General features: G+C 34.1%; 1 protein-coding gene across 8 annotated transcripts in view; it reads right to left on the bottom strand.

The window, feature by feature from the left end:
• The window catches only part of LOC133836016 (neuroligin-1), an 85,519-nt gene that overhangs the window by 26,495 nt on the left and 34,425 nt on the right, over window positions 1–24,599 (bottom strand). For 7 of the 8 annotated variants that reach the window (XM_062266279.1, XM_062266280.1, XM_062266277.1 and 4 more), the window contains one exon: window positions 10,301–10,763. The exons of the other annotated variant lie outside the window; for it this stretch is intronic. In XM_062266279.1, coding sequence (XP_062122263.1) covers window positions 10,342–10,763 — 422 coding nt within the window. In that variant the 3' untranslated portion in view covers window positions 10,301–10,341. The remainder of the gene's footprint in view (window positions 1–10,300; window positions 10,764–24,599) is intronic. 8 annotated transcript variants of the gene reach the window in all.

Raw genomic sequence — 24,599 nt, 5'->3', positions numbered from 1 at the left:
AATTTGAGAGTCGAACCACGAATGAGACCGAAAGTGCTTTGTGAGCGCGAGGCGTTGGCCCGTTTGGACGGGCAAAATACACCAGAACCTGTGGTTGCCAATTTCTGCATGGATTTGGCCATGTCAACAGGCAAGAGAACAGAGCATTGTTGTGGTCATGAATGTGGGCATGTCGGGCTACACGATGCTCCAACAACATTGGCATGGCTTCGTGGTACGCTTGTCAGGCATTATCGCAACGTTTGCTCGGCATAAGGTCAGGTCAGGTGTAGATTGCCATTGATCCAATGCGCTTTTGCGTATCCTTTGAGCGATTTCCAGCAGCTGCTGCGAGATGCTTTGCCCTGGGACGCCAATCAGACGCCATTGATTCCTGGTGATAAGGAGAGTCTGCATATGCAGATGGTTGACGATCAGGGTGGCAGGAGTTGATCGAGCGCTTAAACATAAAACCTCTTGTGGTTCAAACGACCGAATAAAATGTGAAAGTTGATTATTAGCCAAATAATAAATTTAATATGGAGATTTGTTTATGCCTTACGAAGTTACGGAAGCAACAATTAATATTTTTCTACAAATATACCAGTAATATACCGCACATATACTACATTACACGGTTGGTATATTTACATATTGTTACATTTGAAACACAACAAAGATTACAATATATTTTTAAATGGACCACGTATTTCTTTAAAACCTTTTAAACACAACATACGTCGGAAAGATAAATATTCTAGTTATTATTTTATGTACAAACAAGTGGTTAAATCAAGTGTCATCGACTGTGAGATGCCCGCTACTCATTTTGAAGAAAAACAAAATATTGCTGTATTATTCCACAAAAATTCTTAAATATGACAAATAGTATATTTTGTATATTGATATTACATTAAATATATACTATAGAATGCAAAATATACCATATTGTCAGCGAAAGCATAAAAGACACCTAGAAAGTAGACATTTATGCCCATACAAAAGTATTTCTTTAATAACAGTGAGTCTATCTTATTATTCGAGTCTTGTCAATTTATGGGGGCGTGATAAAATTTGAAACAAACTTAATTTGCGTGCAAACATAACAAATGTTATCGAAAACAAGTACAAAGCTACAGTCGAGTGTGCTGGACTGTGAGATACCCGTGATACTGTGAGATACCCATTTGAATAAAAGCAAAATATTGGGGTATTATTCTCAACATTTTACCAAAATATACTACAAAAATACTAAAAATATGCCAAACGGTATATTTTGTATATTGATATCTGACACAATATACCAGATTGCTATTACAAATAAATTAGGACCCCTAGTAAATAGTCATTTTTGCCCATACAAAAGTATTTATTTAATAACTTCGGCAATTTTTATCTGGTCGCAATCAAGGAATCAGGAATCCCAATTACTATAGTTATACCGATTCTAGCTTCAAAATTACGCTTGTTATTCTAGTTTTGTCAATTTGTGGGGGCGGAAGTGGGCGTGGCCAAGATTTGAAACAAACTTGGTCTGCGTCCAAACATAACATGTGCTATCGAAAAAAATGATAGCTCTATCTCTTATAGTCTCTGAGATCTAGGTTTTCATACGGACAGACAGACAGACGGAAGGACGGACATGGCTATATCGTCTTGGCAGTTGACGCTGATCAGGATACCTTATAGCGTCGGAGATGCCTTCTTCTACCTGTTACATACATTTCCTGCATGCACAAAATTATTACACCCTTCTACCTCATGGGTAGCGGGTATAAAAGCGAAAAAATTAAAGAAATGCAAATTAAATTGTATGCCAGCTGAATTAATGGCTTGCTCACACACATAGTACACTATATACAAGAAGAGACAACAACCATTTTCCGGACTATGCAAAGCGGACAGCGCGTCTAAAGGGATTCTTTAGGTATTATGTATATATGTTATACTTTCCATAACGATTTAATAACCCAAAATTTTGTTTGAGACTATTCGACGCAATTCAGCGAAAGTATCGAACATATGCTGCAATAATTGAATTCTCCAAAGTGCACTTTATTGGTTGTGTTGATTATAAATTTGATATGAACAGCAATATTACCCCAATAAATGATTTTTATAACTTTACTACAAATTGATAAAGTAACTCAGTATAATTTTCGCATTCCAAAAACAAATATATCATGAGTTAATTGCAAACCTTTCAAGGCCTTGGTACATTTTATTTATATTTTTAGAATTAATTATCAGAATTAATTTATCAGAATATATATGTATTTTGGACTTACATATATTTCAAGTAGAAATTGAGTAATTTTAAAATAAGAGCATTTTGCAATACAAAATTAATTAATCGCATTGTATATTATATGTCACTCATTTCGCATTTATATTTCAACAACGATTTGAGCCAATTGAATTCTTTTTTTAATTGCTGGGAGATAACACCTAAATGATTGCATTGTCAAAAATCAAGTTTAAGCAACTAGAAATATATATAATATAGAATTAAGAGATCTCATTAAGAGTTTTAAAATATTATATTATAAATTTACCGGAAATTGAACGAAAAACTTTAGTAGAATCTTCTTTAATTAAACACCTTTCTAAAGCTTTAAAATCTTTAGTTTATATTTTGTGGAACTAAATGAGTTAAAAATGCATTGATAGAAATCAGGAGTAAGTAAATGAATTACATGTGGAATTTTTCTTAGTTAGAGTTTTTACTTTTTAGTAGGTAAAGATTTATTTAAATTATTTTTTAATTTACAATTTTTGTAAAAGTGTATTTTTCAATACCAGCGATTTAATCGATTGGTATGATATTTTTGCCATTATGCAGCTCAGTTGCGCAAGTCCTTGGAAGTCGGACTACGTTTTGGCATTATTAATGAACTAAATGGCAAATACTATCTAAACGAATATGGGATTGTTGACAACGATGGCAGTGTCCGATATGACTTTACCCCCCAACCTATTTACTCAATTGGCCGACGTCACTCTTGATGAAGAAAATGTGGCATTGAATCAATCTCTATTCGGTAGCAAAATCGTTTCAGATGTAATGGAAAAATGGCGAAGAGTTGGATGGCTGGCTAAAGAGCAAATCTTTAGAACTTTATGCGATAGAAAATTCAATATCGATGACACAACTTCTAACGAATGTTAAAATACTTTGACAATAAATGAAAATGCAAGAGAGCAAGTTGAGTTGCCAAGAAATGTGATGAAGATGTTTCAAATAAAAAAAAAAGACTTTCATAAGTGAACTTCAAGAAAACGCAAACTCAAATAATTCTAATTGCGATGCTGCCTTATCTACAAATACATATTATTGGAGATATAATCAATTATTTAATGGAAGTTTGTGAGCTAACTGATGTTGACCGTTCAATAAACACTGAGAAAGACACTGGTAAAAGTCAAGAAGATGATACGAAACAGACAATTGGAAGTAAAAATTTCGATAGTGTAAAATGATAAACGAAGTAGATGGATTTCAGTTAATAAAAATCGAAGGTGGATTTCGTTAATATTTTATATAAGCAGTAAACCATATATTGGAGAGTGGACTATTAATTGAAATCGAGGAAAATAAAGATACAACTTCTCAGACATCGTTCCTGCAATTTCAAGCTGAAACAACTTCATAGACATCGCTTTTGGACTGAAAAGAAAGATGTTGGAGGATTGTGACCAACAGGTGAAATGGCTGAGAATCATGTCTGATTAATAAATGTTATGCTAGCACATCAGTTACAATATTTTAAATTGAAAGTTTATTTATTAAAATTAGTCCCATTACAATTACTGATTTTAAAGATTTTTTGGCATTTGGAAATGAAATAGCTATAAATAGTTAGTTTATGCAATAATGAGAAATTTAAAAAAAAAAAAGAAAACAAGTAAGAAAGCTACAGTCGAGTGTACTCGACTGTGAGATACCCGCTACCCATTTTGAATAAAAGCAATATATTTTGCGGTATTATTCTCACGATATACCAAATATACTGCAAAAATACTAAAAATATACCAAATGGTGTATGTACATATAGTACCGCATTCAAAATATACCAGACGGCACAATATACCAGATTGTCAGCCAAAGCAACTAAGACCCTAGTAAGTAGGCGTTTTTGCCCATACAAAAGTATTTCTTTAATAACTTCGACAATTTGTATCTGATCGCAACCAAATTTTCAGGAATCATTACTACTATAGTTATGCTTGTTATTCAATTTTTTTTATTTGCGGGGGTGGAAGTGGGCGTGATAAAAATTTGAAACAAACTTGATCTGCGTGCAAACATAACAAATGCTGTCGAAATATAGCTCTATCTCTTATAGTCTCTGAGATCCAGTGTTTCATACGGACAGACGGACAGACACACAGACGGACATGGCTAGATCGTCTCGGCTGTTAACGTTGATCAAGAAAATATATACTTTATAGGGTCGGAGATGCCTCCTTCTACCTGTTACATACATTTCCTGCACAAAGTTATAATACCCTTTTACCCTATGGGTAGCGGGTATAAAAATGAAAGTAATGCGATTAATAAATGCTTTTAAATCATCTGAGAATTCTAAAAATTTTTAAATTCTTGATTTAATCATGATTTATTCTATATAATAATAATAGTATTAAAAAACTAAATGAAAAAAATTATAAATATAATACATTTCACTATATGAACAATGAAGATAGCTATAGTCGGTTGTTATCGATTGTGAGATCCCTCTACCCATTTTGAATAAAAGCGAAACAGTGCGGTATTCATTTCAAAATATATCAAATGAATATACAGAAAATATTAAAAAAATTGTAATTGAAAGTTATGTTCAACAAATACTATATCGTCTCGGCTGATACATACATAAATACATAAATTTCCTGGAGGCATTAAGTTAATACCTCTCTTCTCTTTTATGTGCAGTGGGTATAAAAATACTACCAATTTTTGCTTAAGCTTTCCAGAACCTCATTATTTATATATAATTTATTTATCGCATAAGTTAATGCATAAGTGAATTGTTATGGTTATTCATTTTTAATGATATTTTCAACTTTAAAATTTTGTAAATTCCGTCATACCATTGGCTAAATCTTTAAACTCTTATGAACTCATAATATTTAGGTTATATAATAGCATCCTAACTTCCGCTTTGCGATAAAATTATTCATATTGTTGTAATTGTAGCTTATCAGCTTAAAAATGGCAAATAAGAATTTTTCAACATAAGCTCGCGTAAAACCACATAGTACATATGTACTTTATTTATCGTGCATAAGCTCTCGAGCTCTCAAAATGAGTACAGTGAAATCTCTAATGGTTGTACAAGTAACTCTCGAATTTTTTAAGGGAAGTGAAAGCCCCTCAGAGACGAAACTACACAAAATGTCATAAGCAAAAGGTTCGCTATGAAGTGTATTCGTCAAGAAGGCTTCACTGTAATAAGAAGTATAAATTGACTGTCGAGAGCAATGGTAAGGCAGCCTGAATTCTGAGCTCAGTGAAGACATTTGACATTATGATTATTCGCATAATCCTCGTGAATTTGGTGATTCTTCTAGACATCCGATTCGTATTATGTAATGGGGACTGTGAGTTTAGGTGTCCTTTTGATAAAAAGTGCCTTAGATATAGTGCAGTGTGTAATGGAACAAAAGAGTGTTCTTTTGCCGAGGATGAGCTATATGTTAATTGCAAATATCGCATAACTCCTCCAATTTTCTACTGTGCAAACGGAGCGGCTATCGGAAAATCTCAAATGTGTAATAAAATAATTGATTGTATCGATAAATCTGATGAGTCGCCTGCGATCTGTAAGGAGTATGAAATACAGCTTGACCTCCGAATTCAAAATTCAACGTGTGAAAAGTACGTAATAATTATACAAAAACGTTTAAATTCACATGACAGCAGCGCTAACAAAAACAAAAACCATTTTTCTTAAGCACTAAAGAAAATATTACTTAGTAAAATGTGCACACAGCTGACTTTCAGAAATATACTATATATGATATTCAAAAGTGTACAAAAGTAAAGTAAGAACAAAAAAAATATTACAAATTTAAGGCATTGAAAGATGTAGAGAAATAAACAGCTCTGAATCTCGGCTATATATGGTAGTCATCAATTTTACTGACGTATATGGAAGTCATTTACATCGCCTGACTCTAAAAATTTATTAAGCCATCACTTTTGGTTCACAAAAATTATGATTGATCATTGAATATTTTTTCGGCTAAAAAACGGATAGTAAAGAAAATAATAATAATAATAATAAAAAATAAATTTAAATTCAATTTCATAGAACCGATTTTTTAATTTAAAGTAACACAAAACTGTCGTGGGTGCCAAAGAAAATTCCATTTCCATCAAGTTCACTTCATCTGTGAATTTTGTCAGTGCTCTTAAAAACCCTGACGATTTTACGAACACTTTTGTTAAAAGTTACACTAAAACATAAATATTATGTAAAAAGCCCTATTATCTCTATAAAATGTGTTCGAATTGTGATGAAATGAAATTTATGCATAATTACTTCACTCCGTTTTTCAATGTCCCTATTACAAAATAATATTTTTAAATAGTATTCCATAATGAAATAAGTTTCAATATCATTCAACATGAATAAGAGAGAATTCTCATTAAGTTTTTAATGATAAACATATCTAATGCTGAGACTGGCAATTTTGAACAAAATAAGTTATAATCACAATTGCTTTTGTAAGAGATAAAACGATGAAAGAAATATGAGTAATTTTATTTCTGGACATTCCACCTTTTGACTCATCATATAAAAATCATAAAATTAATTCGAATAAATATTTGTTGTTTATTTTCGTATTAGTCTGCTTTATACAATCGCAATTAATTTCGATGCGTTTCTTCAACCTTTGAATGAATAATGGCTAACAATCTGGTTAATTTTTGTATTTTCTTTTAAATTTTTTATGTAGAACTATATCGAGATACCAAATATAGCCTTTATGATTTCGATTTGTAGTCCTTCTGTGCTAATTGTTTGAGAAAATCAATAAGCGCAATACACCGTATAAAATTCCCAGTAGATTGAAAATTTTAATTTAATTAATTTTAATTGAATTAATTTATATTCAATTCAGGTATGCGGACGAAAAATGTTCGTTGTCAATTTTTTGCTCTTTCTTCTATATAAAAAAATAATGGTATTGTTTAATTGTTGATGTTAGTTATCGTATTAGGTTCAGAGACAGACTAAGGCTGCTTATTTATAAATCGAAATTTAAAAGACATTTTTTCCTCGGAAAAATATTATCCCCATTTCCAGTGTGGCAATGGAAAGATCATCTATAATAGTAGTCAACTGTGCGACAACAAATATGATTGCGTCGATGGCTTTGATGAGTTGGAAACTCATTGTCAATTCAACGAAAAATGGATTCCGAAGCAGGCAGTTACATGTGTAGAGCCTAAGGGAAATGGTTTAAAATTTACGGGGAACACTACAATGTATGCTAAGAAGGAAAATAATGAAACGCATTATTTTGTCTATGCAAGCGGTGCAGTTCAATTTGAGTGCTACGATTCTGATGAAGACTTCGAGGGCATAAAGTGGAATGTGTGCACGATTGATGAAAATGGAAATGGAACATGGTTACATGAATTACCAAAGTGTGTGGACAATCGTAATAAGAACCCAAAAACTAATGGAGATTTGGGCTGCAGATTAGAAACTTATGAACATTATAAAGCAAATTTGCGCATTTGGAAATGTTCACACGACGGCACAAATTGCGTAAAGATAAAACCACCTTTAACTGACGCGAATGTAAAGTTCAACTGTTCGAAGAACTTAATGTTGTTCCCAAAAATTCTACGTGAAAAAACATTTCGTTGTCGAGACAAAAAATGGCAACTCCACTCTCAGGAAGCTTCACCCAAACCAAGATGCGGCAGTGTGTACTTTATAATAGAACTTTCAACACCATCTTTCAAAATTAATATTTATCAATTTGTTTTTTTATCTTTTATCTAGAAATGTGTAGTACAAGTGAATTGTATTGCCTGGACAATATGAAACCAAAGTGCAAGAATTGGTACGGAGAAAATATAGATTGCAACTTGACAACTTTGGAACCAGGAACCACAGTTACTTATTATTACCTGAATACAAAAAAACTAATTCGAAGTTTACCTCGGTGTGCCTTAACAACGGAACTTGGAAATAGAGATGAATCTTGCTCAATAAAATGCGGATCAAACGAGCAGGAATCGTCAATGTCTATAAATACACCAGAAACGCATCTGCACATTTCACCATGGTCAGTTGCTATTTATGACAACAAGGATACGGAGCAGTTCCAGTACTCCTGTGGTGGTGTCCTAATACGACATAATTTCGTATTGACTACTGCTCATTGCGTTATTTATTTCCCAAATTTTGAAATAAACGACTTTGGAATTAACCGATTTCGTGTGATGCCAGCCCAAAAATCAAATGTATCCATCATTGATAGCCACAATGATTGTCGAAAGACCAATGAAACCAATAAAGACGAGGCTGATAAACACAGTGAGTGTTGGATAGTTCAGCAGATAATTATTGATCCGTAAGTTTCATTCTGTTAATCATATTCGCAGCTATTATAATATCTTTTAATTTTTAGCAAAAATATTTGGGCAAGGCGTACATCAGATTCGGCTCTTTTGCATCTGCAAGCAAACCCATATTTGTCATTCAAAATAGTATGCCTACCGGGAATCAACTTTAAACTGGAGGATTTTTATGGAAATAGCAAGGGCTCAGTTTTTGCGCGGGATATGAAAGAAAGAGAGTTAAGTCAAAAGCTAAATTTCGTTATTGTCGATGGAACAATAAATAAAAGAGATAATATCACAAATATTTCCTTTAACATAGATGTAACTTCATATAATGTTAGAACTACGCTTTGTAGGGGAGATAGTGGCTGCGGCTTTTTCGATGATTGTCCTAATGGCAATAAAATGTGTTTATTAGGGATAGTTAGTACATGTCGAAGAATGGATTTAGATGAATGCTGTCATAACGTTAATATCAATAGTGTTGTGCATCCGAGTACAGTTGCCTTTGTGAAAAAAACTATAGAAACAATTTCTAATAGATGTCCCAAATAATCCATCAAAATTGATAACCATCCCTTATACGAATTTTATAAAAAAAAACAAATATTTTGGTATTGAAATAAAATAGTTGCATTACCTATAATACTTTGACTTCTTAGATTTAGTATTACATTTTATATTTGTACCAATGTAAACTAAAATCAAATAAATGTATACAAATAGAAATGCAAAAATGCGCAGATTACTCAATATGCTGGAAAGATTACGAAAAGTGCGTGTTAAGCCGAAGTTAAGTTCACAATTGAATTCGGATCGCAAGGAACCGATAAACAAGAACTATAAGAAAGATATTAAAATGACAAACGACACAACAAACCGTTGGACAATAAGGTAATCTGGCGGCATGTGCTTCGCGTGTGCGGGGGTCACGAGCAGCCTCCAATAAGAGGACAAGTGAAATTGGATATGGCATCCGATGTGGATTCCAAAATTAGATATAGCATCCGATGTGGACCCCTTGGCCGATGTATTAGAGATACAACAAAGATTTGTAAGCGACGTGTTCGCAGCGATGAATGTGCCACATGAGGCCGCTTGCGATATGGCAGACGCATTGATCGCCGCCGATTATATGGGAGAGCAAAGCATGGGAATTCATCATCTGCCTGCGATTGTGAACGATCTGCTCATTTTGAGAGTCGATCCACGAATGACGCCGAAAGTGTTTTGTGAGCCCTGGTGGATGGGAAAAATGCACAAGGACCTATGATTGCCAATTTCTGCATGGATTTGGCCATGTCCAAGGCAAGGGAACAGAGCATTGGCCTTGTGGTGTCTCGATGCTCCAACAACATTGGCATGGCTTCGTGGTACGCTTGCCAGGCATTGTCGCAGCGTTTGCTCGGCATCTGCATGTCGAGTGGGCTGCCCGAAGTGGTGGCCAGCGGCGACAAGGAGCCGCAACTGCTGAGCAGCAGTTACTTTAAAAAATGAATAAAAAACTTATGCAAATTAAAAAAAAAAAAAAAAGTTCCTTCAATTGCTTTCCATACATTAATTACATATGAGAACGTCTCAAGCAAGGATTGCTTGGTATTTATCATTTCAATATATCAATGTTATGTGGCTAGTTGAGCTATTGCAGACTGTTGCTAAGATATGGAATAGCCATTTGATGAAATTCTCCTCTTGCTGCGATTAAATTTTCATGATGCCCAAGGGTCAACTTACCCGGTTGATGACTATAAATCCAACTCAAAGACCGATACCTATCAGACGCGCATCTCATCGATGGCTGCCTGTGGCACTTGCTGCTGCTGCTGTTGCTGATGCTGTGAAGCAGCTGTGGTAGAACTCATGCCGAGACTTTCGGCATGGCCGTGCACCATGTGGCCATGGGCATGGGCATGAATGTGCCCCTTCGAGGAGCTGGGTGCACTGCTGACGCCGCTGCTGCTGCTGCCACCCGATGGCGTCTGATCGAGCAGCACGACAGCCCCAGGGTTGTTGTTGGCGTTGCTGCTACTGTTGCTGTTGCTGTTGCTGCTGGTTGTCGTTGTCGTCGAGGAGGCGGTGCGCAACGGTGGCCGTGGACCGCGTATATGATGCGTCTGCATGCCAGTTAGCACGCTTCCATTACCCTGATGTTTGCCAGCTTGCTGCTGCTGTTGCTGCTGCTGATATTGTTGTAGTTCTGCAATGGGAGGGGGAGAGGAGAGGAGAAAAGATGTAAGCTACTTATTGCATGTATCCTTATGCAGATGTCGGCATATTATCTAGCTAATATTTATTGACGAACCGCATCAGCAACACACAACACACAGCACACAGCAGCAACAACTGCTTGACAAAAGTCAATTTGCAAACAACAACGTCAACCATTAGATACACATCGTCATCGTCATCGTTGCCATTGTCATCGGCAACGACATCGACAACGTCATCGACAGCATTATTGGGTCTGCTGTGCTTTTTGTGCGCCACTCAAATGCCAACCCTCAGTTCATGTCTCGCATGTCGTTCAACTCATCAGACCGAATGTGCAAATGTGTGCAGTTATTGACGCTGCTAATATTTTGATGTTTTCTCTAGCGCTACAAAACCACCGCATGTCAAATAACAGGCTACCCGCTCTTCCCTTTCCTTTGCCCTTCACATGCATATGTATAACCGCTATGCTCATAAATAATATCTACGTAAACATGTGGGTGTGTCGGTTAATTTGTTTGCCTGCATTGCACAAATAGAGCGTTTGCACTTTTATTGCATTGCTTGCTAAAATGACAAGTCATTGCTGTCGTCGCAGTCCCCTTGCCTATCTTAATGTTTGCACTTGCAGAAGAAATACATTTTCTAGCTTCCATAAGTTATGGATTTCAAATATCACCACCACACAAATTTATTGCAAAGAACTTTACTTCTTGAATAAATATTTGTATTTAATCTATTATTTTATATTTTATGAAAACAGTTTCATTAAAATATATATGTATCAATGCTGTCTTATTTGCATTATGAATGCAATTAATTAAATTAAATTTCTTGCAGTTAAAACTTTATATTGATACATAAAAATTCACATATTCAGTAGTGAAATTAAAATCTGTAATTTCTAATTACAGATAACTTTGCAGTATATAGAAATATATTTATTTAAACTAATATATAAACATACAAATTAATTTATTGAGAAATTGAATGTAAATATTTTAACTGGGCTGTCAAAATATTTAATTTTTTCATGTAAAAATATTCTAATCACGCAAAACAATTGAACATTTGAGCCAATTATTTTTATTTCTTGCAGTTAAAATTAGATGTGAATATATTTAATTTTAAATTCAGTTATGGCTTTCAAATCTTGAATTTCAGAATCAAACTAATAATAAGTTGTTTTATTTTTTTTCAGTTATTTGAATTGAATTTCTTGCAGATAAAATTTTATTTAATGTATTTTAATATATAAAAAATATTTTCATTAAATTCTCCAAATGCAGTTGGTTAATTTGTGATGTGAATATGATTACTTAAATAATATTCTGGTAAAATATTTAAAATATACTTATTAATTCTCCAAATGCAGTTGGTTTATTTGTAATGTGAATATGTTTACTTAAATAATTTTCTGGTAAAATATTTAAAATATACTTATTACTTACTAATGTAATATCATTGAGCTATGTTTTCATAATAATCTGAATATTATTTCTCAACTGAGACTATTACACTTTGCATTTTATGTATATTTTTTTTTTGGCTCTCAATTTTATTAAAAATATAATGAATTTTAACTAAAAAAATACAAAAATGTTCTTACAATTCATTAAATCAAGATATTAACGCAATACCTTTGCATTTAAAATGCAGCTTAAACTCATTTTTTTGTTAAAAGAACTTTTCTTTGCAAGAATAGCTTAAAACAAGCTATGAAGGTTCTGCTAAGAATAGGTTCAGAGAAAAAAAATATATGTATATAATTAACGAAGTCCAAGCAGGTGCATCGAGTGCTTAAATAATTTAACTTGCGCTGTAAGTGAAGGTAGGAATTCGCTAATTAAAGATTAACAAGTAGTTCAGCTAATTCACTTGACAGTTACCTTTAGCAGCAAGCAGGAAAGTTGGCATGAAATTTATGCCAAGATACGGCCAATGTGCTTGGCCTTTTATTATGCCCAACTAAGCTGCTTGTTGGCTGTTTACATTCATAATTTCATTGCCTCGTTTTCGTAGAAGCTCACTAACTCAATGAAGGAATGTCTGGCGCATTGGACGCACACTGGAGACCATTCAAAGTCAATGGCTGCTGGCTTATGAGTGGCAGCCTAGAAAGGGACCACAGCCAAGGTGACCACGAGAGTCATGCCGTGTAAGATCAAAGCTTTGCCAAATGGCTGAGGCTTTACATTAAGTAGCGGCCTTTTTGGCCAAAATCCACAGTGGCATACAAAAGCGCTCACACACGTGCTGCCTAAAATGCATAATAAAGTATATATGGTTAAAGGGAAGTAAGTACGAGAGTACATGCGCATTTCCCTTTGGGGGCTGCCCTCAATTCTGAATATGAAATTAACAACGGTGCGTATGCGTAATGCGAAATGAAACCGGACTGTTTCATCTGCGGGTGTGCGTGTGCGTTTGTGGAATATAATGCAATAAATTTTCAATTTTCATGCATTTCTCTTCTGCTCTGTTCTCTGTTGTTTTGCTGGTTTTGTAATTTTTTTTTTGTGCGGTGGCAACGTGAAGTGAAGCAAATCTAATTTATATGCACATCACTTATACGCAGTGCTGTACAAATGCAGCAGCGACTTGCATGCATTGTGAAATGCTGTTACAATTGCCCATACGCTTAATAGAGACTGGCAAATGTTGCGCCACATTTTTGGCTGTTCATTGCATGTAAATCAAAAAGCCAAGCAGACGCGCTCCAAATTATGTACTCGCATTTTTCCACTCCCAAAATCCATTCAGCGGATGCTGATTAGTATGAAATGACAAGGCCGGAAGCGATGCATGCATAACTCAACTTGACCGCAGCCATGGGACGTGGCTCCCGCGAGTTCCCATTAACCAGAGAGACCCATGTGGCATTGTGGTCATGCTGCCAGTGCTGCCCATAACCAAACAGTCAAGTGCTGCAGCGCAAGTGCAGCCAAATGTGCATTGCAAATGTCCCTTAAGAGCAAGTATATTTCTGTGCGCGTGTGTGTGTGTTGTGCATTAATGAGCACGTTTATTTATTGCTCTTTTTTCTGTGATTCTTAGCTGACTGTTTTGGGTCTTATCAAAATGGCACATGGATTGCTTAGCGGCAACTCTCACCACGTCTGCCTCATTTGATCAGAGCCTGCAATTTATAGCCCAGCGACAGTGAAGTGTTTCATTGAACAGCTGCGCTTAATGAGCGACATCATTATGGTCGATAAACTACATGAGCTCTTAAATATAGACAATCATTTAGACACTTGATGATGATTTCTATTGAGCTTATTCACTCTAATATATATTTAACACGTTGATAAGATTAAGAAAAGACTTTAATTTAAATTCTCTTTATTTGTTGATAAGCTTTGAAAATAAAAATCTTAAGTTAGTAGTACTCAATTACCCAAGTCTACATTTAAGACTGTTATTGAAATTCTGGGAATAAGTTTTGCATAATTTAAAGGGCTTTATCGAATTGCTCTTAAATTAAGAACTTGTGCTTGCAATTATTTTCATAAAATAAGAATCTGAAATCGGAAAGGCATTCATTGTAGAATTATATATTGTGTAACCAACTGAACTGTTTATACCCGCTACCCATAGGGTAGAAGGGTATTATAACTTTGTGCCGACAGGAAATGTATGTAACAGGTAGAAGGAGGCATCTCCGACCCTATAAAGTATATATATTCTTGATCAGCGTCAACAGCCGAGACGATATAGCCATGTCCGTCTGTCCGTCTGTGTGTCTGTGTGTCTGTCTGTCTGTGTGTCCGTCCGTCTGTCCGTATGAACACCTAGATCTCAGAGACTATAAGAGATAGAGCTATAATTTTTTTCGACTGCATTTGTTATGTTTGCACGCAGATCAAGTTTGTTTCAAAATTTTGCCACGCCCACCTCCGCCCCCGAAAATCAAAAAAATCGAATAACAAGCGTAATTTTAAAGCTAGAGTTGCGAATTTTGGTATGTACAATAATTACTATAGTAGTTATGATTCCTAAAAATTTGGTTGCGATCAGATAAAAATTGTCGAAGTTATTAAAGAAATACTTTTATATAGGCAAAACGCCCACTTACTAGGGGTCTTAGTTGCTTTGGCTGACAATCTGGTATATTGAGCTATCTATGGTATATTTTAAATGCGGTACTATATCGATATACCACATATACCATTTGGTATTTTTTAGTATTTTTGCAGTATATTTGGTATATTCATTTCTTTTATTCAAAATGGGTAGCGGGTATCTCACAGTCGAGTACACTCGACTGTAGCTTTCTTACTTGTTTTTTGTTGTTGTAAGTGTTTTAACAATCAAATATAATACAATATTTGTTTGTTTATTTATTTAAGTTGTAGCTTACAACCAAATTATACAAACATACAAACACTAACTAAATTTATTAATAAACAATTGTTTATTGCAAAAAGAGACGACGTGTTAATTCCGTTAGAGAGTTCAAGATTCTATTGGTTTTCAATCGAGCGAGTCGATAAAAGATTCGATAAACTTTTGGTTATATAGAAGGAACCAGATTTTGACTGAACACAAACATTTAAGATGATAAATTAAGCAAAGGCTTTTATGAAAATGCTTCTAATATTTCAATCGACTCATTAAATAAATTAATCAAATTTATAGATATTTTAATCTATTTATTTTGTATATATATATGTATATACATACATATATTATTTATATGCTTTAATTTAATTTACTAAAATCACAAATACTTTTCATTTTCAATTCTGGTTTTTATTAACACATATAGAAATATTGATAAATTTTCTTCTTTAAATTTTGTGCGTATTTATGGTGTATATTTTGCAAAATTTTTAAAATATATTTACCATTTTTAAGTTGAACTTTTATGGCTTTATTCAGTTTAATTAAATAAAATCAATAACCTCCTGTAATACTAAAATAAAGTCGGCAACATTTGATTACATTGGTAATTTATCCCGATTCTAAATTGTATTTGCTCATTTTAGAAATTTGTACATATTAATTTGCTTTTAGATTTATTTCCGATAACATCATATTTTCGTATTACCCAATATAATAATAATTTAATATGCCCAGCATTTTCGATGAAGGATTTCAGGACATAGCCCGCTAATGCTAATGGCATGCAAATTAGCAAACATTGAGGCAAACTGTCGAATATCCGACCCAATTGGTTTTGTTTGCAGTGGCAGTTATATAAATGACTCTATGTCATGGCAGATTAGCATACAATTTAAAGCTTTTCAATCAAACATAAATCACAGCAAGTGATTGACCTGCTCTACAACGACACAAGCAACAACATCGTATGCTTGAAAAGTTTGTGCAACTTAGCACAAAATTGTTCGTACTAAATCAGATAGAGGTGCTGTGTCTCAGAGAGTGAGGGTGAGAGAGAGGGAGAGGGAAGGGACAGAGATAGGAGGGGAATGGAGATGTGGAAGCAACAGCATAACATAAAAAGTCTATTTTTCAAAATGCAGTGGGAAGAAATCAAACGGATATCGAGGAAAATTTATGTGCGTCTATTTAGCATTGACTCGGGCATTGAGCGCACGAATGAACAAATATTAAGTATACGCAGCGTGCGCTGTGCCAAATCAGGCGAACGTATCTAAGATGCATGTGTGTCAGTGTGTGTGTGTGTATGTGTGTGTTTGTGTGTGAGCGAACGAGCAGCACAATTAAATTGGATTTATGGCGCGCGTGATTGCAAAATGAAGTTAATGTACATACAAATACAATAGCCAAAAAAAAGCGTAGAAAACTTCTAGGGAACTTCATAAGAAAAATGGTTGTCGAACTTTTTGAGTGCAAGGAAATCGTACCTTGTTTGTCATGTCATCAATAAACAGCAAACGAATAGCAGCAACATCAGCAGCAGAGAGCATCGCAGCAGCAAAAGCAAAAGCAAAAGCAACAGAATAGAAAAAGACTCAGGGGTGAAAGCAAATTGAATGAGCATATTAAAAAAAGGAAAAGGAAAAGTAATATACGGGAATGTTCTTTTTTTCCCTTGCGCCAAGGAAGTGCCAAGGAAATGGAAGTCGGTACGCCCAACTGGACATATTTCTGTTATAAGCAGCAGCTCCTGCTACATTCAATTGAGCAGTGAAGCGCATCAATGAAATATTTATGAGTGCCACCATGTAGATTTATGTATGTGCCTTGAATGCGTCCGAGCTAAAGAACGAATTGAAAAATTTATTATTTGGATTAGCCGCTTCATCTTCAGCTTCAGCTTCGGCTTCGCTTCACTTCGAATGCTGCTCTAGTTGCTATCAACTTATTTGAGTTGTCTCGCAGCATGCGCTTTATGGAATAACTCGATAAGCAGCACAAGTTTTCACAAAAAGTTTTTAATTAATTGATGATAAACAGAGCACAGTTGGGTACAAGAATTTAATGCTTGAAAAGCGAAACTCTTCTACGAATTATAAATTCATTTTGCAATAATACTTCGGCTTAATCTAGTTTGTGTACTTGAAGTTTTATACTTGAAATGAAATCGATTTATACAAATGTTTCAAGCGTTCATTTACCTTTTGATGCGCATTTACAATAAATACGAATTCTTTAAGCTTTAAAAATGTTTCGTTGTTTAATATACAAAACTCTTAAAGGAATTTTCAGTACGAATTTTCTTATCCGAAATTTAAATATAGTATACAAAATATTCCATTTTAGTTCAGAGTCAAACTCATTTAAGGTTTTAAATTACTTTAAGTGCAATTGATTTATGCAAATATTTTTAATATTTCATTACCTTTTAGTTAGCCGAATTTTTAGCAAAATCGAATTTTGTAGACCTCGTTAATCCATAAAATTCTTACACAAATTATGAACTAATTCTTCTTCCAAATTAAGTAATAAAAATAATCATTTTAGTTTCACTTTCAAGATTATGTAATGCGTTAAATTACTTTAAGTAGAATTAATTTATGTAAACGTTTTAAATGGAAAATTCGAATATGATAGACTTTTTACATATAAGTAAGTTTTTAAGTTTGTTAAATAACTTGAAGTAAAATTTAGGCATTCGAATGTTTCAAGTGCTCATTGCAAATTTACTTCTTTAGTCATCCTTTCAATTAAATTAAAAGTCATTAAACTTAAACAATGTTTTATTGTTTAATATGTAAATCGATTTACGAAAAATTGATTTCGTGTTGCTCTAATTTTTATAATTAAGTTATAATGTGCCTTGTTACAATTGCATCTAAAAATTTCGAATTCAATTTATAGGTCATCAAATGACGTTCATTGAATTTAAGCAAGAAAGAGACTATTAACAAAGTTATTTAAATTTAACTACTATATTCGTACATATATAGTAAATCAGAATGAATTTGTGAATTAGGCAAATGAAATATTCAAGACTAAAAATAGTCGAATTTATTTCGACGTCGCAGAAATTTTGTGGATTAATTTTAAGAAGGGTTCTTCACTTGTTTTTATAGCAAATGAGAGCAGTAAACTTTTTGAAAGGAAATTAAATCAAAATATTTGTAGCCTACAACTTACAAGCACTCTTGCTATAGTACATATATAGTATATATATGTCGAACGGACCGCAGCCTTAAAGCAGACCCTTTATTACGCCAAATTGTGTGGCTTACTGGGGCCACAATGTACATTGGTTCGCTGTCATCGTTGACCACTAAGGATGCCCCAATGTGAATGTGGATGTGGATGTGGGCTTTCCTTCTGCCCGGGCAATAAAATAATATTGTCTTATCTAACTAGCTGCGCAATGCAGAGCAACAATGGAGTACGAGATTTGGAATTGGGACTGCGACATAACAAGACGAGAAAAGGGAAAGTACGAAGCAAAACTATCATCCCCTTGACAAAGAATGAACCACAACTACATGAAAAGTGACATTTGTATGCCCCTTGTTCGGTCAGTCATCAAAGTGCAGAGAGTGTGAGATGTAAAGCAAATAATAAAACTAAGGGAAAAGCGTAAGCGAAAGCGAAAGGAAAACACAAAACTGCGACATCACAAGCCACAGCAAACGCAAAAAAGATCGAATACTGAAAAGATTCAATGTGGAGGCTCAGAATACATTTTTCTCTTTTTTTGGCTCCAAAGAGACAGCAAACATATGTTGAGGGCGGCGGCATAAATATGGCCAGAGACTGAGATAGAGAAGGATGGAAACGATGTGGTTAGGGGACAAAGGGGGCGACAAACTTGATTGAGGGAGGCGGCAAGAGCTCCTCTATGCCTTGGCTGCTTTGCAAATAGATTTTTCATCATCTTTTTCGTTTTTGTGCTTTTGCTTTTGTCTTCTCCTGCAGCTCGGCCGGGCCCGGCGCACACGGCGTATGTGTGATAAACGATTTCAGTGTGTGCGTGTTTGCCACTGTTGAAATTTCAATAATAACATTTGTATGAAGCTGTTTATGTTCCTGTGTGTCGCTTCCCGTTTTCCCAGTCTGCCAGCCGCTTGTCGCCTGACGTTGACAATGTGGATGACAATCACGTCACGTCAGGGTCTGCGTCTATCTGCTCTCTCTGTCTTCTTCATCTCTCCCTCTCTCTCTCTCTCTCTCTTTGTCGTTTTCCGCATTGTGTACTTGCTTGTACTTACTCGTGTTGGGCTTAGCAGGCGAGTCGCGTTTGCCTTTTGTTTGCTGCTTTATTTTTATTATATTCAGCAAGCTCTTACATACCACACACACGCACACACACACACGCACAGACAGAGGCGCACGCACACACATGTCAGCAAAAATCGTTTACGCTTCATTGTTTTACTCAATTTGGTTGATTTTTGCTGGCGGCTTTTTTTTTTTGTTTGACGGCAGCTTTTGAATTTACTGCGAATCGTATGCAAAGTTTGCTATTTTGTTTGGCCGCATTTCGAATAAATTGAAAAGTAGCACATAACAAGAATACTATGCCATAGCTTCGCTTAACTCGAGATCGAATCGGGCATTGGCCAACAAAAAACAACAAAAAAAAAAAATGATTACGGTCGAGAAGCGCTGACTCTGCGCTCTCCAATGATTGTTTTTTACACATCAAAACTTTTGCAGATGAATTTGTTTGTAGCTTACGGAATGTCTCTAATCAAAATTTTGGCAACAAAACGTTTTTTACTTAATAAGTCTAAAGGCCGCTAAAAGGCGGCATTCATTTGTTCTACTTCAGTAATTTCAGATTCTAATCTGCCAGTCTCATATAAAAATAAAAAATGCCTATCATATAAAATTGAATTACATTTACATTTGTATGCGAAAAACGATTCTCTGAATCTGTCACAAAATATTGTAATCTTAAAAATTCTATTTTTGCCTGTGATTTCCTAATTTTCATTTTTTTCATTTTTTATTTTCTTCATATACCCGCTAGGGTATTATTTTTAAACAAGAGCCGAGAACATACCATAATACATATAGTATTTATGATTCTTGAAAATTTGGTTGCAATCAGATAAAAATTGTAGAAGTTATTTAAAAAAAATACTTTTGTAGTATTCGCTCAATTTTCAATGTTGTGTTACATCGATTTACTATTGTTGGCATTAAATTTGCATATTATTTCACATCTAAAGTTTTTCTAACATGTTCAATTTGTATATTCTTTTTCACACAAAATCAATTTTTAAATGCATTTCTAACTTGTTCATTATTTGCGAATATTTTGCTTTCCAACAATCAACAACAAAATTTTAAAAAGCTATGTGTTTCTAAGAATAAACTTATTATTAGATTTCACCGTGTACAAATAGCAATTAACAACTTATAAATATTTGTAATTTAACAAAACGATAGAAAGCCGTCTCAATCGATTAAAAACAACGCACATTTTACATACATAAAATGAAACTTTAACTCGTGCATAATTATAAGTTGACTTCGTGTAATGATTATTAGGAAGTCAAACATGCTTCCCCATCTTGAAGAAGGTTCAAATAAACGAACTAAACGTAATGAGGCATTAAACTGCCGTTAAACAACGTTAGCATTTTGTATAATCCAAGAGCTTCAGACAGTAAATACAAGAGCAGCAACAACACAAATTAATGTGCCACTTGAGTGCACAGAGCAACCGAAAGAGAAAAAAAAAAAAACCAAAAAACGATGCGAAGAATATAATAATAAAAAATAAAAACGTGGAAAGCTGGCAGCCAAAAATCTCAGAACAAACATTAATTACGCAAGGATTTTCGCACGGACTCAAACTGTAGTTGACTTTAATATTTATGGTCTGTGAGAAGATGAGAAATATGCTGCTTAAATAAATAACTGAAAAGAAAGTTGCCAACCAGATGGACTCGGGCTTGGGCTCTGGCTCCGGCTCTGGCTGGTTGCCTGTGCCACCCAAGAAGAACAAGAAGAAGTATGCGCCCACGCATAATTATATGAAAATTCGCAATAATTATAAATAATGCAGAGAGCGCCGAGAATGCCAAGCACAGAAGCAGAAGCAGAAGAGGAGCGCACTTGCCACTTCCGGCAATGCGAGCACCTGACGACAGCGCCGATAATAATGGCGTCGAGTGGCGAGCTTTATCCGCAGCCACAGCCGAGACGCTGAGAGTGGTGCAAGAAGCAGTACTGAAGTACTGAAAACCACTTTGCCATCCGCCCCACCCACTTAGCCACTACAAAATTTCCGCTTCCGCTAAGGCGCGTCGTGTAAAATTAAATCAGCTACGACAGCAACAACAATCGGCGGTGAGTGAAAAACACGTTGATTATATTTGATTTCATATTTTGGAGAAAGATTATTGTTTTCACTACACAATTTTCGCCGGAACTCCATCGTTATCGAACAGCAATTAGAGTCTTGCACTTGCAAAGTGCATAAACCTGCTCAAGTGGCTGAATTATGATGGAAATTCTCTAACGTTTTGCCTGCATATGAGATGAGATTCTGCAAAATATTCTGCACAATTTGCGCGTCAATGGGCATGAAAGGTATGACGTTAAGCACACTTGAATGCATCGGCAGGTGTAAGATGGAAATACAATCAACAGAAATCGAACTAAGCTTAACGATTTGCCAAAATGTTAAAAGGAAACGGATGTGAAGACATTTCCTCAATATTAAACCGTCTTAACAAAGTCAATTTTAAAGAGGAAAATCAATAAGTTTGATTATCCGAGTAAAATAAACCTCTTTATTTTATATTAAGAGATAATAGAGATATCAAAATATAAGGAATTGTTGAAATTAGAATTAAAGATTTAAGCAAAAGTTCGTTTCAAGTTAGTATCAAAACAAAAATTTTCATTTTTGTCTATTTATTTATTTTTTTATTTTCATATAATACTAAAAATTCACATTTCTAAAAAATATATTTCGAATTCAGTTGTGAAACTCTGAATTCTTATTTATTAATTCTTTTCAGATACTTTGTCAAACTTATAAATGTAATAGAGGTGGAAGCTAGTCGATAGGCCCTATAGGTATCTGTTGGGATTAGCTAGTCAATAAGCACAAGGTTATCGGTATCATCAGTCGTCAAAAGGAAAACAGTCGCAGCAGCTACTGTTAGTCGTCAGCAGGAAGCAGTATTTTGTATATATTATGTATTAACAATTATCCCACATATTAAATAATCAAAAATCATCTAATCAACATTACAACAAGCAAAAAATTATTTTAGAATGGTAATTTTGAGAACCTACTTACTTCTAACTAAAGATGAATATAATTTAATTGAATTAACAATCTCAAACATCTTAAGAGTTCAATAAAATTTTTGATGTATGTGTAAAAACAAAAATACAGATGTAAATTTGAATTTAAGTTTTGACTTTAAAAAACCTTTTAATGAAGACAACTAATGTTTTAAGTTGTTTTTATGAGTGTTAAATGAATGTGAACTAGCTTAGTTATACCTTAAGAGAAATATCAATAAATTCAATTATTAAACTGAAATATATTAAAAGATTTTTAAAAATTTAAGAATTCAGATGAACATAAATTTGAGTTTAAATTTTTATAGTTGAAATTTAAAATGAAGCTAACCACGTTCACAGCTAAGAAACTTTATCCAATCAAAATGTCAGTTATAAACTTCATATATGTATGTATATTTAAAATATATAAAAGATTTTAAATTATGTTACTAATTATAGTTTAATAGGTAATTATAAATTATAACAATTTAAATTTACAAAAACTGTGAAGATAAAGTAATTAGACTATTGTTAAACGGTTCTTCTCAATTCGCCGAATGATTATATTGCTTGACAATTAGTTTTGCACTACAAAATTGATAAGTGCAAACAATATATCGAAATGCTCATATTCATGTGCAAGCACTTTATTAAATTTTCTGCTACAGAGCACATTGAATTCCGTTCTGTGGTAATTTGATTACCGAACATTCGAACCACACATTCACACACACACACACACACACACTCGTATACATATATATTATATGTATTTACATGATGGGATGTGCAAACTCATCGACAGTAAAAGCAGTTTTTGGGGTTGTTATGGCTTATCGCGCGCCACTTTTATAAACAGTCCATGAAAACAATTGCAAATTGGCAGCCAGGCAGGCAGGCAGTCAGGTAAGGGTCGAGAGAATATTTGTTATTTGTTGCTATCGATTGCTGAAATTTTATTTATGGACAAAATGTCAACAACAGTTGCGAGACCCTCTCACGGGTCGCCTCCTGCATCACTGCGGGTGCCACAATAAAAATAACATAATTCTTTCGAAGCTACGTACACTTGACCCTCGTAGTATTGTACAACACAACACATCTCGGATAGAGAGCTCAGTTAGTTAATGTTTTCATTTTATTATGCAAGTCCCGTGCATTAAACTAACAACAGTTTTATGCCGTTTTTATTGTTTTTATGCGCGAAAGTAATAACTAAAGGCAATGTTAACGTTTTATGGCCACAGACAAGACGATTTTGATTTGCTTGGTACTTGGCATAGCCAAAAATTATTGCGCATACGTAGTGTATGCCATGAAGAAAAGTCTAATCGTTAAATTGCCCTCCGATTGAAATTGAAAATCTTATCGTTTCGATCATATCGTGACCCGACGACTATTGGGGAATGCAGCTTGTCGTATTTTTGTCGGGACAATCAAATTTATCAGATGTCACGGCAGCTCGACTGGAAATTTATTGTTGCGGGCATATTTTTTGAAGTGCCCCGTTACGACTTCATAGCGTGTTGCCTGAGAAAAACTGTCAATAACTTGCCACAACTGCAATTCACATTTGCCATTTAACAGCTCATCAAGCACAAGCACAAGCACAAAAAATATGAGAAACAGGACGTCAACGAGAATAGGGGAAAAAAAGAAAAACTAGTTGTTATTTGGACTACAAACTAACCTGTAAATAAACTGGCGAGTGCCCCAAAAAGACGACTATAGAAAATGTATAAAAAACTGATATGTGTTCGAAATGTGTTATTCAAGAAAATAAATAATAAATACATATAAACATAGAATTTAATTAATTAAATGCAATTGGTAAAACAGATTTTTTATGGCGATTCTAAATATAAATTGTTAATTTGTGAAAAACAAGAAAACACAATACTGAATAAAATTAAATAAAATAAATATTAGTTTGAATAATATTGTTAATTAAAAGAGTGGTTTTTCAAAACAATAAACTAATTTGTAAATATGTGAAGGAAGCTAATAAATAAAATCTTGGAGTATTTTCATTAAAATATATTAAAGTATTTATATTATATCTTGTTATGTTAATTAGTTGCATAGTAAATCCGTTGTGATTGATATTAAAATCTTTATAAGACCAAATTTGCATTTTTACGTACTCAAAAAGAATAATTTATATGTTAAAATGAAT

This window comes from Drosophila sulfurigaster, chromosome 2R, assembly GCF_023558435.1.
Source record: "Drosophila sulfurigaster albostrigata strain 15112-1811.04 chromosome 2R, ASM2355843v2, whole genome shotgun sequence".
Classification (NCBI taxonomy): Eukaryota; Metazoa; Arthropoda; class Insecta; order Diptera; family Drosophilidae; genus Drosophila; species Drosophila sulfurigaster.
This window is presented reverse-complemented; position numbering and strand designations above follow the sequence as displayed.